At 47.1% G+C, this 19,899-nt stretch overlaps 1 protein-coding gene across 4 annotated transcripts in view; it reads left to right on the top strand.

Moving 5' to 3' along the window:
- Window positions 1-2,712: 2,712 nt before the first annotated feature.
- ILDR2 (immunoglobulin like domain containing receptor 2) overlaps window positions 2,713-19,899 on the top strand; it is a 45,707-nt gene continuing 28,520 nt past the window's right edge. The window contains exons 1-3 of one of the 4 annotated variants that reach the window (XM_063419270.1): window positions 2,713-3,006; window positions 11,756-12,088; window positions 13,132-13,251. In XM_063419270.1, the coding sequence (XP_063275340.1) occupies window positions 2,961-3,006; window positions 11,756-12,088; window positions 13,132-13,251 (499 nt within the window). In that variant the 5' untranslated portion in view covers window positions 2,713-2,960. Of the gene's footprint in view, window positions 3,007-4,659; window positions 5,000-11,755; window positions 12,089-13,131; window positions 13,252-19,899 lie in introns of those variants that run through there. The other 3 variants (XM_063419271.1, XM_063419268.1, XM_063419269.1) reach the window with 3 other exon arrangements.

Here is a 19,899-nt window from a genome sequence, read left to right as displayed (position 1 = left end):
AAGAGGAGACGAGGGAGGGAGGAATGAAGTACTTGGCAAGGAGAGAAAAGAGCCACCAGCTGCTACAGCATGAGTAAAAAATTAGTTTGTTTGTTTCCCCATTGTTGGGCTGAATTTGTTCATGATCCCATCGCTTAGAGACCTCCTTCAAGTGGAGTCACGGTATCAGCAGTGGAATCAAACAATGTTGCAGTGTGGTATTCCTCCGATTCTGCCTGGGACTGAATTACCCAGGGCAAACGCCGGGAATTTGCTCATCCGGTGTCAAGGTTGTCAAGTGACTGAGGGAGATGAAGGTTTAAGTCCACCAGTGGGTTGTTTTTCAAAGGAAAGAGAATCCCTGCTGGCTGTGGCTTGAAGCCATCTGGCTAATTGCGTAGGAATTTCCCCACCGTTTGAAGGTGAAGTGGGGCTAACTGCAGTCCTGCAGCTTTCTGTCTCGGGCTAAAAGGAAAGACAACATCCCAACATTAACTATTAAGCCAGCTCAGATGTTGCAATCTTGAGATCAAAGGTCTGCAGAGATCTGGAACATCTATTCAGGGCCTGGGCATCCATCTTAGGTGGATGTATACAAATGACAGCTCATGTTAAATGAGAAAGGACCCTAGAGTAAGTTTATGAGAATTTCAAAGCAGATATAAATCCAACGTTACATGCGAAACAATGGTGCTTCCTTCTATTGAAAATCTTTCCTTCCTTTGTTGTGAGTCAAAAGTTTAGCAAAAGTGCTGAATGCCAAATTTATTTGCAAAAGCTGGAGTAGATTAAAAAAAAAAAAAATAGCAAAAAAAAAAATCCCCTGTAGTAGCTAACAATAGTGACGCATAAGGGATTGTACTGCTCCCAGTGTTGAACAGATGAGATAATATCAACATCAACATTGTCTCAGGAAACTCTGGATCACAATCCTGGCCAGCTTAGTTACAAAAAGGCAAGGAACCAGGATTTCACTTGAAATTTTGAGGGTTATCAGGAAAAATGGTTATGGGAAGGAGAGAAAAATAGCTTTGTATTTACCTTTTAGGAGTCTTAGTTCAACCCATACACACTTTCATGGACTGTATCCTGTAGATAGGTAACAGGGGTGAGGCAGGCCCTGAGATGATGCAAAGTGTTACAGTTCCATCTGAATGTTCTGGAACCACACACTGCTGGAGGCTGAATTTGTGGCCCTAATGAGAGTTTCTACTTTGTCTTCCACCTGCAAGTATGCAGGAAGGCAGTGGGGTGTCAGATCTGTGTGCTGAGGGAGAACAGCACTGCTGCACGTATATTCATTATTTAGTGTAACAGGGACTTCTTAATGGTAACTTTTAGCTAGTACTGCAAAATAGTTAAATTCATTATGTATCAAGTCAGAGGAACATCAGGACACTGATTGGGGTGGGTGTGTATTTTTTTTAAAGCAATGCTGAGTAAAAATAAACTTCCATGTGAAAAAATATTTTTAAATAACATAGAATAGCTCCAAATAAAACACTTAAAACCAGATAACTGCCTAGGGATTGTCTCTTTGCTTAATTCCGTTTTAACTGTACTAACAGAGGGACTACACCTGTCTGAAAACAACCAAAGATGTTTCAACACATCTTTTATCACAGCAAGCATGCTGATTTGGTTTCTCCTTCAGAAATTATTGATCTTTTCTCATTCGCCGTTTTTAAGAAAAGCTTGTCTTGCCTGTCGAGAAGTTCAGTCTGAAAGGCAAAATGATGAGAAATCTACAAGCAACTGGAAAACACCTGCTGGAATGTAGACAGCTTGTACAGATTTCCTGCAGGCGTCCCTGTGCACCCTGCCTTTAGCAGCAGGACACAGCAAGCGCTTTGCTTTAGAAAAATCAGAATCGTTTATGTTTTTTGGCAGATTCCAGATGAGACGAAGCTGGAGACGACTCCCATCTCTCCTATGGATCACTGATGCCTGCAGCATCCCAGCTGTGGTTACGAACACCAGCCAAACCCGGTAAGAAAAGTGCCTGAGGATGAACAACACTCAAAGGGAAGCTGTGCTGGGTGCTGTGAATGGGGAGTGCCATTTTGCAAGGTGCTTCTCTCCGGTGCAGAGCCACAAAAGAAAGCACGATGCTATTTTAGCCAGCTATTTAGGCCTATGAATAATTCCACTGACTTATTATGTTTTCACAGAAACTTTAAAAGTTTTACGTTCAGTTAATGTGTATCCACGTGGGTTTGCTGCGGCCAGGACCATTTAATTTCTAAGCAACATCAATATTCTAAAGTGTCATTTAAGGCTATGTGTGACCCCTTTCTCACAAAAAAAAGTCCCCACAACAAACCAGGAACAAACAAAAAAAATCCCCATCTCCTTCCAGTATCATGTTGGCACATAAACTTAACACCCCGCAAGTCGGCTGCCCATGGTTAACAGCCAGGACACCTCCTCACCTAAAATTATACTCCTTTATCTAAAATTACAGTAATTAGTTGCTGTGCCCGTGCTGGAAGTGGAAACCCCAGGGAAATTTAGAACAGGAACCGTCTACGCTCATTTCCCAAGGTATCCATCTGGCTAATTTGGGGAGGGCATATCATCGGCGGGGACATTTCTAGGCGCTTACTCGAGAAGTTGTGAGAGCCCCGCTAAGAAGCGGGGCTGCCGGGGTCCGAAGGAGTTGCAGAGGAACGTGCCGGGGTGCCCGCAGGCTGAGGAGCGGCACCAGGCAGCCGAAACGCTACTTTGCCGGGGGCAGGGAGGGCGGGAAGCGAAGCAGTTTCGGGAAGCCGCGTCCCCCTCCCCTCCCCGCCGCCGCCCCCCGCCCGAGCCCGGACAGCGGCGGGGGCGGCCTCGGGGAGCCGGCCCGGGGGAGGAGCGGAGCGGAGCCACACGGCGCGGCCGCTCCGCCAGCCCGGCCGGCTCTGCGGGGAGGCGGCTGCCCGAGCGGGGCCGCCCCCGCGCCTCTCCCGCCGCCCCGCGCCGCCTGGACCACTGGGAAGATGGATGGGCACGTCCTGGGATGGATCGTCCTCCTGTGGCTCGCAGGTAGGGCCGCTGGCGGGGGCACGGCGGGCTCGGTGGCCCCGACGTCCCCACGCCGTGCCCGGCCCGCCGGGCTCCGCGGCTTTCCTGAGGGCGAAAATGGGGGGGGGAGATTCGGGGAGATGCTGTGGAGGGAGCCGGCTTGGGGCCGGGAGCTGCTCGGGGGCGTCCCGCGGTGCAGTTTGCGGAGACTTGGCGGAGAGGGCTGGGGACGGGGGGCAGCCGGTGCCTCCCGCCCGGCCGGGGGCGCGGGGCAGGTCCGAGGGGCCCCGGCGCTCTCTCCGCGTGGTCCCGGCGGCGCCCGGGGCCCCGCTCGCCTCGGGGGAGAGAGCGCCCGTGTCGGGGAAGGAGCAGCCGGCCCGGGGGTGCCGGAGTGTCCTTGGCCGCGGTGCGGGAGGGATGGCCACAAATCCCCGGCTCCCGCCACCCGCCCGTGCCGTGCCGTGCCGGGAACAATCGCAGGAACTTCTCCTCTACCCGGGGTCCTGACCGCACACGCCGTCTCAACAGAGGTGTGAGGGGAGGGGGCTGCCCTGCCTCTGCCCCGGCTTGCAGGGGGGCAGAATTCGAGGGGCCCTTCCCCGTGACGGTGCACCTGGCCCAGGCCTTAGTGGGCTCAGGACGGGATTATCCCCCAGCCCAGCTCGCCACCCAGCGCTTGCCTCGCCGGCTCCCGAAAAGGTCGCGCAAGGCCCCCCCTAGGGCAGGGGGAGGGGAGCCGGAGGGGCGAGCAGAGGGGGCTCAGGGATGGGGAGAGGGCAGGGGGGACAAGCTGGAAAGGGGCTGGATCTGAGAGCTGGGCAGCGAGGAGAGGAGAGGGAAGGGATTACAGCAGGGGGAGAGCGGCGGGGCAGGCGGGAACCGGGGAGAAAGAGAAAGCCGTGCCAGGTCAGGGGCAAGATCTGCCTCCCGTAAGCCGGTGCAGCAGCCAGGCACAGGCAGGAGCAGGAGGCTATAGGAAAAGCTGCAGTAGGATGACTTAGCCAGGCAGGCTGGTTACAAGCTGAAAGAAGAAACAGACACACTTGGGTTAAGTGGCATATATTTCCCACTGTCACCTATGTATCCCACAAAAAAGACCTCAGCCTCTTCCCTTTTCCTATTCAGATTTAGTATTCACAAGCAGTAAATTCGGCTTTTAGTCATAACACCTCTCTCCCACCACCCACCCACCCCTTTCCTTGCATTTTCACTCTGAGTCATCTTCAACACCGGTGCCTGCCTACTGCTCCCTTCCAGGGTTTCACGGCCTCATCTGGGGCTTCAGCAGCTTCCAGCTCATCCTTCCTCCCTTCTCTCCCTTCCTCCTTCCCTGCCATTTGGCTGCTTCCAAATGTATCCCACTTCAGTGAGTTGGTCTGGAGTGCCAGCGCACCCACGGCTGCCCCTCCTTTCCTAGAAGCCATGCTGATAAATAGCACCCAAGGACCGGCAAAGGAGTTCAGGGTGTAGCTAAACATGACATTACATTCCTCCCTCTTTTTAAAGAGCTTCTTTATCTGGACACGTCAGGCTAATCAGGACTTTTTTATCAAGCTAAAAGCCCGGGCTGTTGACACTTTTCTCCTTCCACGGAGGGCAGCTCACGATTCCTGGCAGCGAGCACTGTTTGGAGCACGCAGGGTCAATGCAGAGAGCCAGGTACCGCTGCAGTGGGAAGACCTTCCAGTTTCCTCTAGTGCTTTTGAGACAGGACTGCCGGTGCTGTGGAGAGCTGGCTGGCACAGGCTTCCGGCAGGCAACAGGTTATCCATAGCTGTGTGCTGAGGGATGGAGGCAGGCAGTGCTTGCCTGCTCCCCTCCATCCTCCAGCCGCTGCTGCCCAGCCGTAAATCAGGTGCTGCTATCCTTTTTCACAGCCGAGAGAAGGCAAATAAGCAAAGGTGTGTGAGTGTGTGCGTGTGTGCACGGAAAAGGAAGAGGGGGCTAGCAAACATGGATTCGAGATTTTCCTCTCCTCAGTGGCTGTGCAGAGGAATGAAAGGTCTGCCTCAAGGTAAGGAGCCCTAATCCAGCCAGAGTGGTACACTCCACTCTGGGGAAGAGGAGTGGGGGTTGGGAGGTGGAGGGGCCAGAGGACAGAGTGCAAGATGGGGAAGAAGCAGGGAGACAAAAGGGAGCACGAAAGAGAAGGCTCTAGTTCCCTTTCCTCCCCTCCCCTCCTCCCTCCTCGAGATGGGCTGAGAAATTTCTAATCAGCACTTTCAGTCCCTTTCCTCCCAGCAGTAATTCCTCTCTGTCCGTTGTTTGTCTTTAATTTTTGGCTCTTGCATTTATCTTTTGTTTGGTTTTGCGCATTGTGAGTTCTTACAGCGATTTCAAAAAATCCTGTGTGAGGTACAATGGGTTGAGTTTGGCTTCTCCCCCTCCCGTCTCCCACGTGCCTAGAGCGAGTGTTTTAATAACAACAGCAAATGGATGAAGAACAGGTCATTCTTTATTCCTTCCTGTGAGGTCACACGGGTTAAGATATATGTGGGACTGTGCTCTCATTCTATAAAAAGAAGATGAAATTTGCCAAGTATCCTTAGTCCCTGTGTAAAGCCTGTTCTTGTAAATTACCAAGTGCAGCTTGATTCTGGAATGAATCCTCCCCTCGTGTTTACCATTTTCTTTTTAATGCTGTAATTTCTAATGTGTTTAAAACAAGAGCATAGTGGTGCACTGGAGAATGAACTTCAGTTTTGTGTACAGAACAAGCAGATCAAATTTTTTCTGCCTCACAACTTGGACTAAGCTTGGAAAAATTACAATTAGAAGACTGTCTATGTTAAAATGGATCTTCCTGATAAGTACTTTTCCACCAGTAATTTAGCACTCAGTCCCTGTATATTGTTTCTGTACCTGTTCTTTCCCAGCCACGGTTCAGGAAGGCAGGCAGAGGAGGCATGCTGGAGCACAGTTGTGCTTTGCTGTTTCTGGCCAGCTGACCACACTTCTTGGGAAGGCAGGGAAGTGGTTGGACTCTTTCACTTGTTTTGATTTAAAGTGTTCATCTGACTTTCCTTAACTGGCTTCACAGAGCATAAGTGTAGCATAACTGGGAAGAAATCTCATGTTTTTCTTACTTTGTATTCCTGTGAAGTCACCTTGAGGGAGACTGGCAGCAGTGGAAATCCCAATGCCATCCCAAGGATGTATTATGGCTTGGTATTATGTGTTGGTGCTATGGCTTGGTGTTACAAGGCTTGGAGAGACTCTTGGCATTTCTTTTGCTTTATTCTCAGGCTTCTGATGAGTGATATTTCTGGGAATGATTTCTGGGATGCTGAACCGAGTCTAGATCAGGAGGCATCTGACAACTGTAACAGCTTTCACGCAGCCGTAAGACAGGGTGGGCTTGATCTGGTGGCCAGACCTGAGATAATTCACCTGAGAGCATCCAGAGTGGCTTTTGTGACTGTGTGTAAGGGGCTGTGGTAAGGGAGTGTAACCAGCACAGGGAAGCTGGTGAAGAGAATGAAGTGAGGAGCAGGGAGAGCACCACAGAGAATGGGCAAGAGCAAGGAATAATCCGATGTCTACTGCAGTCATTTTGCACAGCCAGGGCTGTCCTACATGGAGTGGTTTTGTATTGAGGTTCTGTGCTGTGAGTGGGGAGTGTGTAAAGCCATCCTCTTCTGCAGCTGCTTTGGGTTTTCCCCTTTTCAGGTTAAGTATCTGGAGAGCTGAAATTCTTTTTTTGCTATGGAGCTGTGAAAAACAGAGCCATGCTTTCACTTGAGCTGCAGCTGATTTGTTCAGGCATTGGTTTCTTGCTTCCAAAAAAAGTTGACAATTAGTGGTCATATTGCTAAGAACACAAGTCTGATAGGAACCAGACCAAGACATTCAATTAATTTCCCATAAGCACTCAACCAAAAGCCATGGTGATGGCTGATAAATTGTATTGGATTGGATTTAGTTCAACATGAGTAAGCAAGAACTTGTCCAATACATAATCTCAAGTGATCCCACTGATTCTCCATTCATCTATTTACACATCTCTTTATCCTTTCTGCCTTTCTGATCTCAAAGCCCAGATCTTGCCCTTCCTGATTCAAACTTGATCCACATATGAAAGTGTGAATGGTGTGCCAGTATTCAGCAATGGGGGAGAGAACACTTTGAAATGATGCATAGTATCCAAGGTTCCAAAACCAATGATACTTTTGTCCAACAGTTTATTTTATTTGAGAAGTGGTTTAAGCTACCCTAAAGGCACTATCTCCTACCAGTGAGTGGATGCTCTTCTGCCAAAGCCCTGAGGTAAAGCCTAGGAGTAGCTTTCCTGAGGTGCCTGCTTCAGGGTCCAGTGATTTCCATTCTCCTGTGTGCACAACTGCCACTCCTGTCAATAAAGGTACATGAAAATAGGGGATGCAATTTATGGAGTTTCATAGAATCAACTGTACTACCTCAGGCAAGCAGTAGCACGAGCCAAATAATTGCAAAGAAAGAGATGAGATGCATGCACAGATAGGGAAACCCATGTGAGCTGGAGATTATTAATGTGTGCTGCCTTCTCTTGGACTCAGGTCTTGGGTTCTAGAAGGAGACAGCCTGAGATGTGTTCCACTGAACTACAGCATTTGGCTTTATCATTATTTCCAGGGTTTGGTGCTTCTAGATAAATTTTATTCTAACTACATGATATTTAAGGGCCCCTCCAACCCAAACCATTCTGTGATTCTGTTCCTAGAGGCTAAATGTGTAATGAAGCTAAATCTCCCTGGGCTTCATTTCACCTCAGGGAGCCATGGGCTTCTCTGGAGGTCAGTGGCAAAGCAAGAGCCTCAGTGATCACCTCCCAATTGCCTTCTCTCTTGCTCAGGGAAGGCGCTTGGGAAGATCAGGCTCACAAGGCTGAAACCCGCCCTTACAAATATCCCCTCTGTAATCGCTTCCTGGAATTTTCTTTAATCACCAGTGAAATGTATTAGTGATAGCTTGTGTGTAGTGTTGATTGCATAGTTTGAATGCATAATCTGAGGATAGTTCAGGAAAGGAATCAGAGCAAGGAGACAAATGCACATTGCCAATTGAAAGAGACAAACCCCATACAATTATATTTCGGAAGTGTGATTATTTTTAAGCTCTTTCTCCGGGGCTGTGTGTATATATATATTTGTACAGACACACAAAGCCATGGATTCTTTTTATTTTCTAAGAAAAAGGATAACTGTTTATAAGATGCAATTGATTAATATTTTCAGACCTTTTTCTTTGAGTTTATGAGAGCAAGAAGGGAGGAAAGCAAAACAGTCACGTAGTCATGAGACTCCCAGGAGCTAGATTTTTTCCTTGTGAAACTTGAAACATTGTGAAATTCACAATGAACAGATTTCTTCTCTAGAGTGCAGGAATTGCATTTCCATGATGACTTTGAAGTATGGGCTAATTTTGCTCTGTCTACATCAGTCAAAACATAGCACAACACAATTCAGTTTCTTTTTAGTCCTATTTTTATTAAACTAGACAAAGAACTACCACGGCGCTATCACTAAGCTTCTCATAATTTTTCACATATTTCACTCTTTTTTTTTCTCTGCTGTGTTAACAACTCAGAGTTCTGTCCTGTGATACATCTGAGGCTTTTCCTGTGTTGGGTACACTACATTTTAAGGTGAGCAGTTACTTTTTGAAGGTGAGGAAGTCCTATAATCCCATGGCTGGACATAACTGATCAGTGTAAAGCCACCATCTTGTCTTCAGGCAGTCAAACATCCTGGTGGTGTTTTTGATGGACACTGTTACAGCAGTGACATGCTACACAAATCAGTTCCAGTAATTCTTTTTTGGCAGGGGAAATAACAGGTGTATAATTTCCCAGTTCATCCATATATAATTATATATAATTTGACTTAAATAGATCTAAAGTTTCCTCTGCTCCAGTCTCCCAATCTGAGGCACTGTGTTGCTCTTAAATGCTATTCTTGGAAGGAATCTGGAAATAATACTTAAGAAGTTGATAAAGAGCTTGGGATAGGATATAGAGGATGCCAGATAATTTTCTGCACATCTCCAAAGTGCTTTTCAGTAGAAAAAGAATTCCTGTGTTTTCCCAAAAGCTGCTTTTCTTTTCTTGATATAGACCTTCCCATGGGGGTAGGGTGGGGAAAGTTAGTCAGATGAGAATTTGCTAAAGCTCAGCTAATCATTTATTAAAGCAGTCCCTGGCTTGCCAAACTCATTAATCTCATTAACAGGGAAGGAGGGCTGTGGTGCATGGTTAGCTGAGAGCACTGTGTTTACTGAGCAGCGGTACTTGGTTCACAAGGGAAAGATTTAAATATTCAGTGTGTCACTGTTTTATCCCTGGAGCTGAGGTAACGTGGTGAGTCACTTGATCGGCTCATGCCACATGCTGGCTTTGGCCTCAGACTGTGAGGGGTCAGGCATGGAGCTGCCAGACATGGGTCTGACACGGACCCGTTGGTTTCTCAAGGTGCTCTTCATGATTTCTTGCATCCAGATGCAACCCAGCAAGTGTGACTCTCTGGAGAGGATTGAGGATTAGATGTCACCACTTTGTTCACCTTGAGAAGCAAGTGGTGGTGTTCCCTTAGTGCCACGTGGCCGCTGTGCTTGGTCCCTGGGTAAAGGAATCAGAAAGGTCCCAGCTGCCACTTCCTGAATAACCTCTTTGCCTGTGTCTCGGGAAAGTGCGGGAGCTGCCTCATTCCCCTGCCTATCCTGTGGGAGAGCTCAGCTGTGCTTGCTGGTACTCTGGAGAACAGCCACACTTCAGCGTTTGGATTTGGGTCCAGGCGCTTCTGGCAAAACTGCTAACCTCCTGTGCAACTTGCACATGGCACAGGCACAATGTGCATGATGGCCTGCATTCATTATATGCATAATATAGCATTTCTGTGCAAATGGCAGAGCGCCCTTGTGCTCCTCAAGCCTTCACATAGTAGCCCCCAAGGTCAAATCCTGCCTAGATCAGTAACTCAGTATCAGTGACCACCTTGCCTCTCTGAAATAAGCTTTCCCCTAGCTTCTGTCTGTACTGTGTTTTCCTCTCCAGCTGGGATTTATAGACTTCGTGCTTTACAGTTCAGACAGTGATAACTTGTTGAATTTAATATTCACTGTTTTTCCAGCCTCTTCACTTTCCTTTGGTTCTGAATCCTGATCACGCAATCTCTGCTCGCTTTTGCCTTTCAGGTCTGCAGCTGTCTCCACCTTGTCTCTTCATGCCTGCTGTTGTTATACAGTTGATGCATTTATTGCTTTCTGTCTGCTTCAAGCTCTAGTGCTTTAGACTATGCCTTTTCCCCCTTCCATTCTAAAGATATCTCTTGTCATTTCACTTTCTTTTGCCAATTTCCATCTCCTTTTCATCTCTGCTTTCTGGAGTGGGTGGGTTATTTTTGCTGACTCCATTTCCTCTCTTCTCTACATCATTTCTGAATCTCCTGCAACCTGACTGCAGTCCTTTGTACTTATTTTGACCTGGGCTGAGACACCTTCTCCAGCTTCTTGCAATAGAATGTAAGCTTCCTGATTGTCATCCTGTTTATCCTTCTGCTTCTTATTTTTCACTCTGATACTTTATCCTTACTCTTTTTTCTTCTTTCTTGCATTTTCCCTTCTCTTCTGCTGCTTCTTGATATCTGGAAGTCTTTCTTTGTCCTCAGTCTTTTCATTCCGCACAAAGCTTCCCCAAGTCCACCAGGACCTTCTCCAGATGTTGTGTAGGCTTTCTCTTCTGCTTTTTTGTCTTGAATGTTTCCTTGTATTTCCTCTTTTTCTCTGTTTCCCTGTGTATCTCTTTTCCACCTGCTCTGGGTGAGGTGTGTGGTAACACCAACATATTCCATACTGAACCTGATTCCCTTTTTCCAGGATTGTGTGAGTGCTCTCAGACATTGCTGCCTGCAGCACAGGGAGGGAAGCAACAAAGGGGATGCGGGGGAGTTTTGGCCATATCCCTGCGGGTGGATGGAGTGCCTCACTCTCCCAAGGGCTGACATTGCTCACTGACTGCCCCTCAGCTACACAGAGGTGTAGCAGCAGTCCCCTGCGTCTTCTCTGGGGCCTTAACGCATCAGGTCCAGGCTGCAGCTTTCCTGTCAGCTGCTAGATAAACATTACATGTTGAGATCTCTCTCCTCCCTGGGAATGTGAAAAACTTGAGGGTTTGGGCCCTTTTTCTCCACACCTCCCACATGGAGCAGTTTCTCTCAGTGCTGCTTGCCAGCCCTGGGAAGAGCTCTGTGATTTGGATCCACTCCTTCGTGCATCTCTGGCGTTTTGGAGAGCAGGCAGCATTAACTGGGCACCAGAATGTGCTGGTCCAGGCACTGTGTGTTGCCTGACTTGTAAAGAGGAGGTGTGATGCCACTGAAGTGGGGAGGGAGGTGACTTATTCTGCAGTGGGGTTGTCATGAACTCAGGATCTGGCCCCTTGGCTGATCTCCCGTACAAATGGAGCATGGCCATCCCTAAAACACCTCTTCGTTATGTTTGAACCTGCCACAGAAGCCGTGAATCATCACACCATTGTGTTAGGGCTTCTACAGCATAAGGGTGCTACATTTGAGCCTTCATCCCCATCATGCTGTGTTTTTATTTGTAAGCTATGGAAAAACAAACTTATCTCTGCTGCCAACATCCGTGCTTACATACATTAAGAAGTGTTGCTCCCTAGCACCTGAAACAGATGGACAATTTTATGTATGTGGGGAGAATGTTGCTGTGATAAAGTGCAGTAGCTCCCTCTTCAAGCAGTGCCAAGGCATGTGATACTCATGTTTTTGTCTTCTAGCTGAGGTGGAAGGGTTGCAGGTGACTGTGCCTGAGAAGAAGAAGGTGGCCATGTTGTTTCAGCCTGCTCTGCTTCGCTGCCATTTCTCTACTTCCTCCACCCAACCAGCTGTGGTACAGTGGAGGTACAAATCCTACTGCCAGGACCGGATGGGAGAAGCTCTGGGGATGGTGACTTCTGGCTTGCAAACAATGAGCAAGAGGAACCTGGACTGGGATCCCTACCTGGACTGTGTGGACAGCAGGAGGACAGTGCGTGTTGTGGCCTCCAAGCAGGGATCTGCCATCACCATAGGAGACTTCTACAAGGAAAGAGACGTCAGCATTGTCCATGGTAACTCTCCTACCCCAGCAATGCTTGGTGGGAGCTGGAATGGACCCTTAGCAATTTGGGATACTGGAGTCTGGCTGTAATTGTTCAGTTGACTCTTAGAAAAGGCTGTGGGAAGGGAGCTGTTGTATTTAGGATTCAGCCAACTAGCCCTAGACCCAAAGGTAATTTCCTTTGGCACTTCCCTTCAATTGACTCCACCTAGGTCTTCAATTCAGATACAGTATATACTTTTTTCATGGAAGCTTTTTATTCCTGACTTCTGCGTATTACTGTGTATATAGATTTTCCTTAGCAAAGGAGTGGCAGCAAGAGAGATACAGATTCAGTCTCTAGAGGATAGGTTTTTCTTCCTTGCAAATGCCACTGATGTTTTCCTAGTTCTGAAATACCAAGATTATCCTGCACCTCATGTTTGCTCAGCCAGGGACTTCACCAGTTTACCCTGTCATGAACCTAAACCCACACAGCCTTGGGCAGAGTGAGAGGAAGAGATTTCCATGGGGCAAAGTCAGGTTGGGTGGAGATGGGGAATGGCAGGGTCCTTAAACATTTTTGTCTGAAAAGCCGTGTGAGAGACCTTGTCCTTCGAAAGTACAAACTGTCTGATTGACTCGGGTGACCACCTAGACAGAAGTGGAGACTCCTTGGTGTGGAGAGCCTCACAAGAGGGAGTGTTTTCCTTTGTGTCTGTGTAATCTCTTCACGAATGACTGAGATACAGGAGACACTGTCTAAGCCCTTATTTCATGAATAGCATTGGGACCCCACCCTTAGGTGACAGGAAGGACAGACAGAGACATCAGTGACCCCTTCTGCTCTTGGCACTTGCAGAGTGAGCTGCCTCTGCGGCATTATCTGTCTTCCCACCTACAGCTAGAAGTCCTGAGCCTGTTGTTTTTTCCTGAATACTGTGAGATTGTGGATAAAGTTAACCCCTCTTCTTAATAAGGAAAAGAAATGGATCTGGGACACAGAGCATTCAACACTCCATCCTTCCTGTAAGTGTTGCAGGGAAAGCCTGACTTTTCTTTTTTGCCTTCCAGATGCAGACCTGCAGATTGGGAAGTTGATGTGGGGAGACAGTGGCCTCTATTACTGCCTTATTATCACACCAGACGATGTGGAGGGCAAGAATGAAGAATCAGTGGAGCTGCTTGTGCTTGGTGAGGCCTCTTGTCGGGCTGCTTTTTCGGCAGATACCTGATGCATCTTTCCTCCTGCTCTCCCGCTGTCTCTCCATCTCTGTGCACCGTATTACTATGGGTGTAAGAGCTATGCAAAACAGTCCCTGCAGCACTGTCATCATTGCCTTGCACCTTGTGCAGTCATTCACACCTAGGCAAAGTGGGTGGCAAATGCTACCAAACCAGAATAGTAATGTTTACACCCACACTGCTCACACGTTACACAGGCGTAAATGACTGCAGAAAGTGCAGGGCTATGGAAAGGCAGAACCTTTGTTTTTAAGGGATAAAACAAAAAACTTGCAGCAAAATGAACACTTGAGACAGAGTCTTTTAACAGCAGACACACAGAAGACATCAGATCCTGTGATTTTTGCAGTCCTCATCCCACTCTTCTGACCTGTGAGGATGTCAAAAAGCACTGTGTTGAATGTGTCAGTTTGGGAGATTTTTTTTGTGTGCCTAACAAAGCTTGTCCAGTTAGAGGTGCAGTTTCAGTCATCCTAATCAGGTCTGAGCTGGTGCTGGCATTAACAGCACTTACCCTCTCTGTGGTGTGTGTGCTTGGCTCTGTTTCTGTTAAGCTCCCTTGAGCAATGTGCTGAGCACTTTCTACCCTGTTTGGAGGGTTTGCTTTCAGTGGTGGCTTCCATGATACAGCTCACTGTAAAGGTCAGAAAAGGAGCCATTCCAGCTAGAGGAGAACAGCAGAGTGGAATGGGCCTTTCAGGGACTTTTGTTGACATGCCTGGAGCCAGCTGTAGTACTTTAGCCCTAGATTCCCCAGGAGAGCAAGCTGAGTTTTTCCCAGCTGACCTTAAGACCTCACCACGGCTCTTCAGTGTACAGAGCTGTGCATCCTGTGATGGAAATATTAAAAAGGTTGGGTTGATAGTGTGTGGGTGATCTGTGGAGGTGTATGATAGAACATGTCTGTTAAGCGTTCCCTTGATCTCCTGCCAAAGGTCACAGTTTAATTCGTATTTATATCTGGAGCTGCAGTTATCATCACCAAGTAAACCAGACTTAATGGGGGAGTGGCTGTCACAGTGTCACTGCCTCTCCTCACCCCTTTAATGTCAGTCACACAATGGACAGTGAGAGTGGAAGGTCAGAATGTGGAAGGTCAGTCTGGTCACTCCAGAAAACAGTGTCACACGCCTGTGTAAATCCACAGTGTGACTGTGTATCATCTGCACTTAGCAACAGGCCCAGGACTGACCTGTGTGAGTTCAGGTGAAATTATCTCTGCCAGGTGGCAGTGGTAGCTGTTAAAATCCTCTCCTAAGGTCCTGTGTCTGTGTAGTGATGAGCTGCTGATTTTTTGTCCCTTCTTCACCTTCCTGTCTAGGATTTGGTGTCTTCCTCTTGTGTATCTACAACTATGCTCAGACACCAGTGATGAAATAGTGCCATGGTAACAGGAAGAATTGTTTTTTCAGTGTGTACAGAAGACTGTGGGGAGAAAACACAGAAATCCCCTCCTCTGGAGCTGGCTTGATGTCTCTGCCCCCAGTTCATTGTAGCTGTGTTGGGGGACACGTGTAACTTAGGCTGCATCACCCTTGACCACATCTGCTATTCTGTTTGGCCTCTGGGTCTGACCTTGCACTTTATGAAGCTCTCTACCAAGTTTGGCAGCAGCATGAAAGCAGACTTGTCGTGGGCTTGCTTCTGCCTCATGCTGTTAGGCAGCTTCTATGTGTTGCTTTTCCTGGATAGAGGCAACATTCCAGCTTTTGATGCAGTTACGGGGTTATCTACCTGTTTCCCTCCTTCCCTCTCTTTCCCTTCCCACCTTATTCTTTTCCTTCTTCCTCTGCTATTACTTTTTCTTTGTTTTTCTTTATCTCTCCCTGTTGACGGCTAAAGGATGAAGCAGCCAGTGATGAAAATACCATTTCTTAATATTCTGCATGTTCTGGGATATTTTTTGTTTCATCTCGCTGCTTGGAGGGAGACACTGAATACAGAAGTAGATTGTAGCAATTCCACAGTCCTGGGGGACATGTGGTAAAAGGGTTTTGTTTGCTGTTCTGCTGCTGTTGGGGTGGAACCCAGATTCCCTATTAGAGAGGTTGGAGCAGCAGAGGGATAATGTGTGAGAGATGCTGAGCACATTGATGTTTGCTCCCTGCTGACAGTGGTCTCTCAGATACAATTTCCATTGCTTATTTTGGGGTTGCTGCATGATTTCAGCATAAATTAGAATTTTGAATAGAGCAGAGGTTCTACCCACTCACGTTGTCCTTGGGGTGACAGAAGAATCAGAATGGAAAAGGAAATAGGAAAATATCCCTTCTAGTAGTTTTGTATTAATGCCAGGATGAAAGGGCAGTTTAATATCATGTTGAAACCATGAAAGGACTGAGAGGCAAAAATGGTAGCTATCATACTAATAACATCGATAAATTAATGGAAGTTTGTTTAGCTAAAAGTGGAGGGTCCTGCTTTTATACAGTGAATCAAATCATCATACCACAAAAAAATTGATCAAAAGGCACTTTATCATGACTTAGAGCAAAATCCAAAACCTGGGCAATTTACATTATTTGTTTTTTTTCTTAGGAAAGTGATCACAGAGACCTTCAGTGACCTCTTCAAGTAGGCAGGGAGCCTGGTCATGATGGGATTGCATGTTGGGTTTTGTCACCTGGATGTGTCATGTTGACACACAGAGCTGCTGGTCAGCTCTGGGTAGCATCAGAGAATCCCATGTACTGTCCTCACGTCACGCTGATTTCAGAAAAGCATACAAGCATTTATTTAGATCCATTTCTGCTCAGCAAAGCTGATAGGATTTGTAAAGCATACCTAATGTTAGTCATGTGCTTTTTATGTACTTTGCTGAAAAGACCATTCAGTATCTTTTGCTTAGTCAGGGACTTTAACCCTCTATAAAGGAATGAGTGCAGGTGAGGGAAGAAGGGTAGCAACCTCTGCCTCAGAAACACAGGAGACTGACTGGTAGGGAACCTCCCGTAGAGTGAGGAGAGTATTTAAATTAAAAAAAAATACTATTACACATCTATTACATTTTAAAAAATAGCCTTTAGTCCTTATTACTCTTTACAACTATCTGAAGGGAGGTTGTAGCAAGGTGGGGACTCATCCTCAAGGTGTGCTGGAGGGGGCAGGGGTTTGAGTTGGGCATGAAAAGGAATTTCTTCCCAGAAGGGTTGGTTAAACATTGGAATGGGCTGCCCAGGCAGGTGTTGAAGTCACTGTCTGTGAGGTGTTTAATGAAAGACTGGATGTGGCACTCAGTTCCATGGTCTGGTCATCACCTTTGGTCACAGGTTGGACTCGATGATCTCAGAGGTCTTTTCCAATCTAAATGATTCTGTGATTCTGTGATATATGTGCATTTTGATGGCATTTACAGGATGTAGCACACTGGAAACTGTATGAACTCTGCTTCTGCTGCAGACTAGTCCAGAGTTTAGCAATTCCACAGCAGGAATCAAGTGATATTCCCTGCAGTCATGTTTTATTAGAAAAGGAGAACCTTTGCTGACATTACAGCTGGGCTGATGAACCCATTTGCAACTTTATACATTTTATTTTTTAAACTTTTTAATATGATTGAATGTAAAAGGCTGAATCCTAAATTGAAGGAACTCTGCATTTCTGTTGTAGTAGCTGGCAGCTAATGTCCTGCTTCTTGAAACACAGACAGTGCTATTAATCATATTGTTATTTGTAGCCCCTGTGTATTGCTTTTTTATATGACAATGTCAATGGGCTTCAGTAAAGTAATTCATGGCAGCTTTTCTGAAGGGAACTGCAGGTGTACCAGTGCAGAGATGCAGTGTGCCTGGAGGAACCTTCAAACCAGAAGTACAGTGCATGTCAGTGTCATCCCAGCTTCATGTCACCAGCTCACACCAGGACATGTGTGGCTTCATTGCATGGCATTGCTTACAACCCAATCAGTCTTCCCAAGAGCCAGAATTTACTAACCAGGTGCAGGGACCTATGGAAGGTGCTACACTGCTCCCTTCCTGAGCTAGAGCAGCTACAGAGCAGTGCCTGTACACACAGCTCAGCACAGCTGGGCACCCTGGAATGCATAGGTCTGGGCAAGCTCAGTGATGTTTGCATTCTGAGATTTTACATAGCTTAGACATGCTTCACAAAACAGTGCTTCCACCCCCCAGGACCTGTCAAGTTTCTGGAAGAGGCCAGAAACTGCTCCACTAATCCCAGTTGTTGGTTTGATGCTTTAGGTAGTGATCCATGTGCTTTGCTAGACAGCTATAGTCTGCTTTCTTTTCCATCCAGTTCACCAGCTAATATTACATAAACTGTGTATCAGTGAAATATCATTTTATAGTTAATCACAGAATCATAGAATCATTAAGGTCGGAAAAGACCTCCAAGATCACTGAGTTCAACCTTTGATTGAAGACCCCATCTCAACTAAACCATAGCACTAAGTGCTACATCAGGTTGTTTCTTGAACACTTCCAGGAATGATGATTCCATCACTTCCCTGGGCAGCCCATTCCAGTGCTTAACCACCCTTTCACTGACAAAATTCTTCCTGATGTCCAACCTGAAACTGCCCTGGCACAGCTTAGGGCCATTTCCTTTCATTCTGACACTTTTCCTCCAGGTTAAATATCCTCAGCCACTCCTCATCAGACTTGCACTGCAGATCCTTCCCCAGCTCTGTTCCCTTCTCTGGATTCACTCCAACTCCTCAATGCCTTTCTTGAAGTGAGAGGCTCAAACATAAACACAGCTTGAGGGGCCTCACCAATGCTGAGTACAGAGGGACAATCACTGCCCGGGTCCTGCTGGCCACACAATTCCTGATCCAAACCAGGATGCCACTGACCTCCTTGCCCACCTGGGCACACTCTGGCTGATGTTCAGCCACTTTTGACCAGCGCCCCAGATCCTTTTTCACTGTGCAATTTTCCAGCCACTGTTCTCCAGCCTGTAGCACTGCTAACTTCTCCAGGAAAATGCTGGAAGAGACACTCTCAAAGGCTTTATAAAATCCAGGAAGACACATCCACAGTCTTTCTCTTATCCTCTGGGTGGTCATAAAAAGGAGATCAGCTTGGTCAAGGAGGACTTGCCTTTCCTATACCCATGCTGGATCCTTCTGATCCGCTGGTTGTCCTGTGTGTGATGTGGTCGCACAGAAGCTCATCTATTCCATAACCTTCCCGAGCACCAAGGTCAGTCTGACAGGCCTGAAATTCCCCAAATAAATCTTTTAGAAGCTGAAGCTTCTCGCATTGTTATGCTTTAAATAACAACAGTTAGCACTTGAGGTTTGTGTTAATTTTTGGAGACAGCTGGCAACTAACATTGGAAAACGGACATCTTCTGCAGTTTATATTATCAGCCACTACCCATATGGGCTAAACCCAAAATTTAAAAAGTCTCACTCCCATAGTAAAAGTAGTAAAGGATGTAAAATAAAGAATGTAGATACACATACACACAGCATATTGTACAGTAATTAATGTACTAATAGAGACATGTGTTGACTTTCAGTGAGGATGAATCTCCACTGGGACATGTGTGTATGGTGTGCAATGCTAATAAGGCAGTTCTTACTCAGCAAAGTGACTCAATAGCTGGTATAAATATAGCCAGGTTTGGAGTCTCTTCTATGCCAGGAGAGACTGTGTAATAAAATTTGACATGATTTCGGAGATTGAAAAGTTCTTGGCAAAATTTTCCCCTACATGATGTTGGTTTTGGGATTTTGCTCTGATTTGCTGAAAAGCTGCCAGTAGCATCTGAGCCAGTGCTCGGTCACAGGAGTTGGCAGAGTTGTGCCGGTGGCCTTGTGCTGGGGATGTGTTGGCCCACATATCAGCTGGGAAAATGTCTGTGAGCAACTCCACGGCGAGGGCTCGCTGACCTTGAGCTGTGACCAAAGGTGGGTAGTGCCAGCAGGCGAAGGAAGTGATTGGCACAGGAGCCTTCCTCTTAAAAATCCGGTAAAAGTGTTAATGCACTGCCCCAGACCACGGTGCTGCCTCCTTCCAGTCCCTCTCGTCCTAGCCCAGCCTACTCCTGGTTATTTATTTCACACCAATTAGAAGTGCTACTTGTTGCCAAGGTTTTTTACCCCTGTTTTCCTCCTTATTTGCCAGCTGCTTACAAAGGAGACTGGTGTGATTAAAAGACCGCGGTTACTGAGGTAGCCATGGCAACAGCCTCCTTGGAGGTCTCTGTTGCCTGCTGAAACTTTGATCTCCAAAAGGGGCTGCTGCTGTTTCTCCGTCCAACTGAAGAGAAGGATGGGAAGCAAGGATAAAGTTTTCTCCAAGCAAAGGGAGCGCAGAAGAACTCGTTGCAGAGCCATGCTCCCCCAGTAAATCTCACAGCAGCTGTCTTGGAAAAGTATCTGATTTACAAGGGCCACACTTCCTCTGCTATGCTTTCCAGCCTCTCCTCAGGGCAGTGTCCCTTGCCAGGGGCCTCTTGCTGTGGCATGGCTTGGCAAGGTTTCCACCACTGAGAAGGAAATAATTCCCTCTGTAGCTGCTGTGTCCTGTGATCCCACTGCAGCAGGTAGAGCTGCGGAAGCAGCCTTCAAACAGGAAAGCAGTTCAGCAGCTACTGCCATAGTTACCCAATATTTATCATATTTATGCG

Source organism: Prinia subflava, chromosome 25 (assembly GCF_021018805.1).
Source record: "Prinia subflava isolate CZ2003 ecotype Zambia chromosome 25, Cam_Psub_1.2, whole genome shotgun sequence".
Lineage (NCBI taxonomy): Eukaryota > Metazoa > Chordata > Aves > Passeriformes > Cisticolidae > Prinia > Prinia subflava.
The sequence above is the reverse complement of the archived record's forward strand: the minus strand, read 5'-3'. Positions and strand labels throughout refer to the sequence as shown.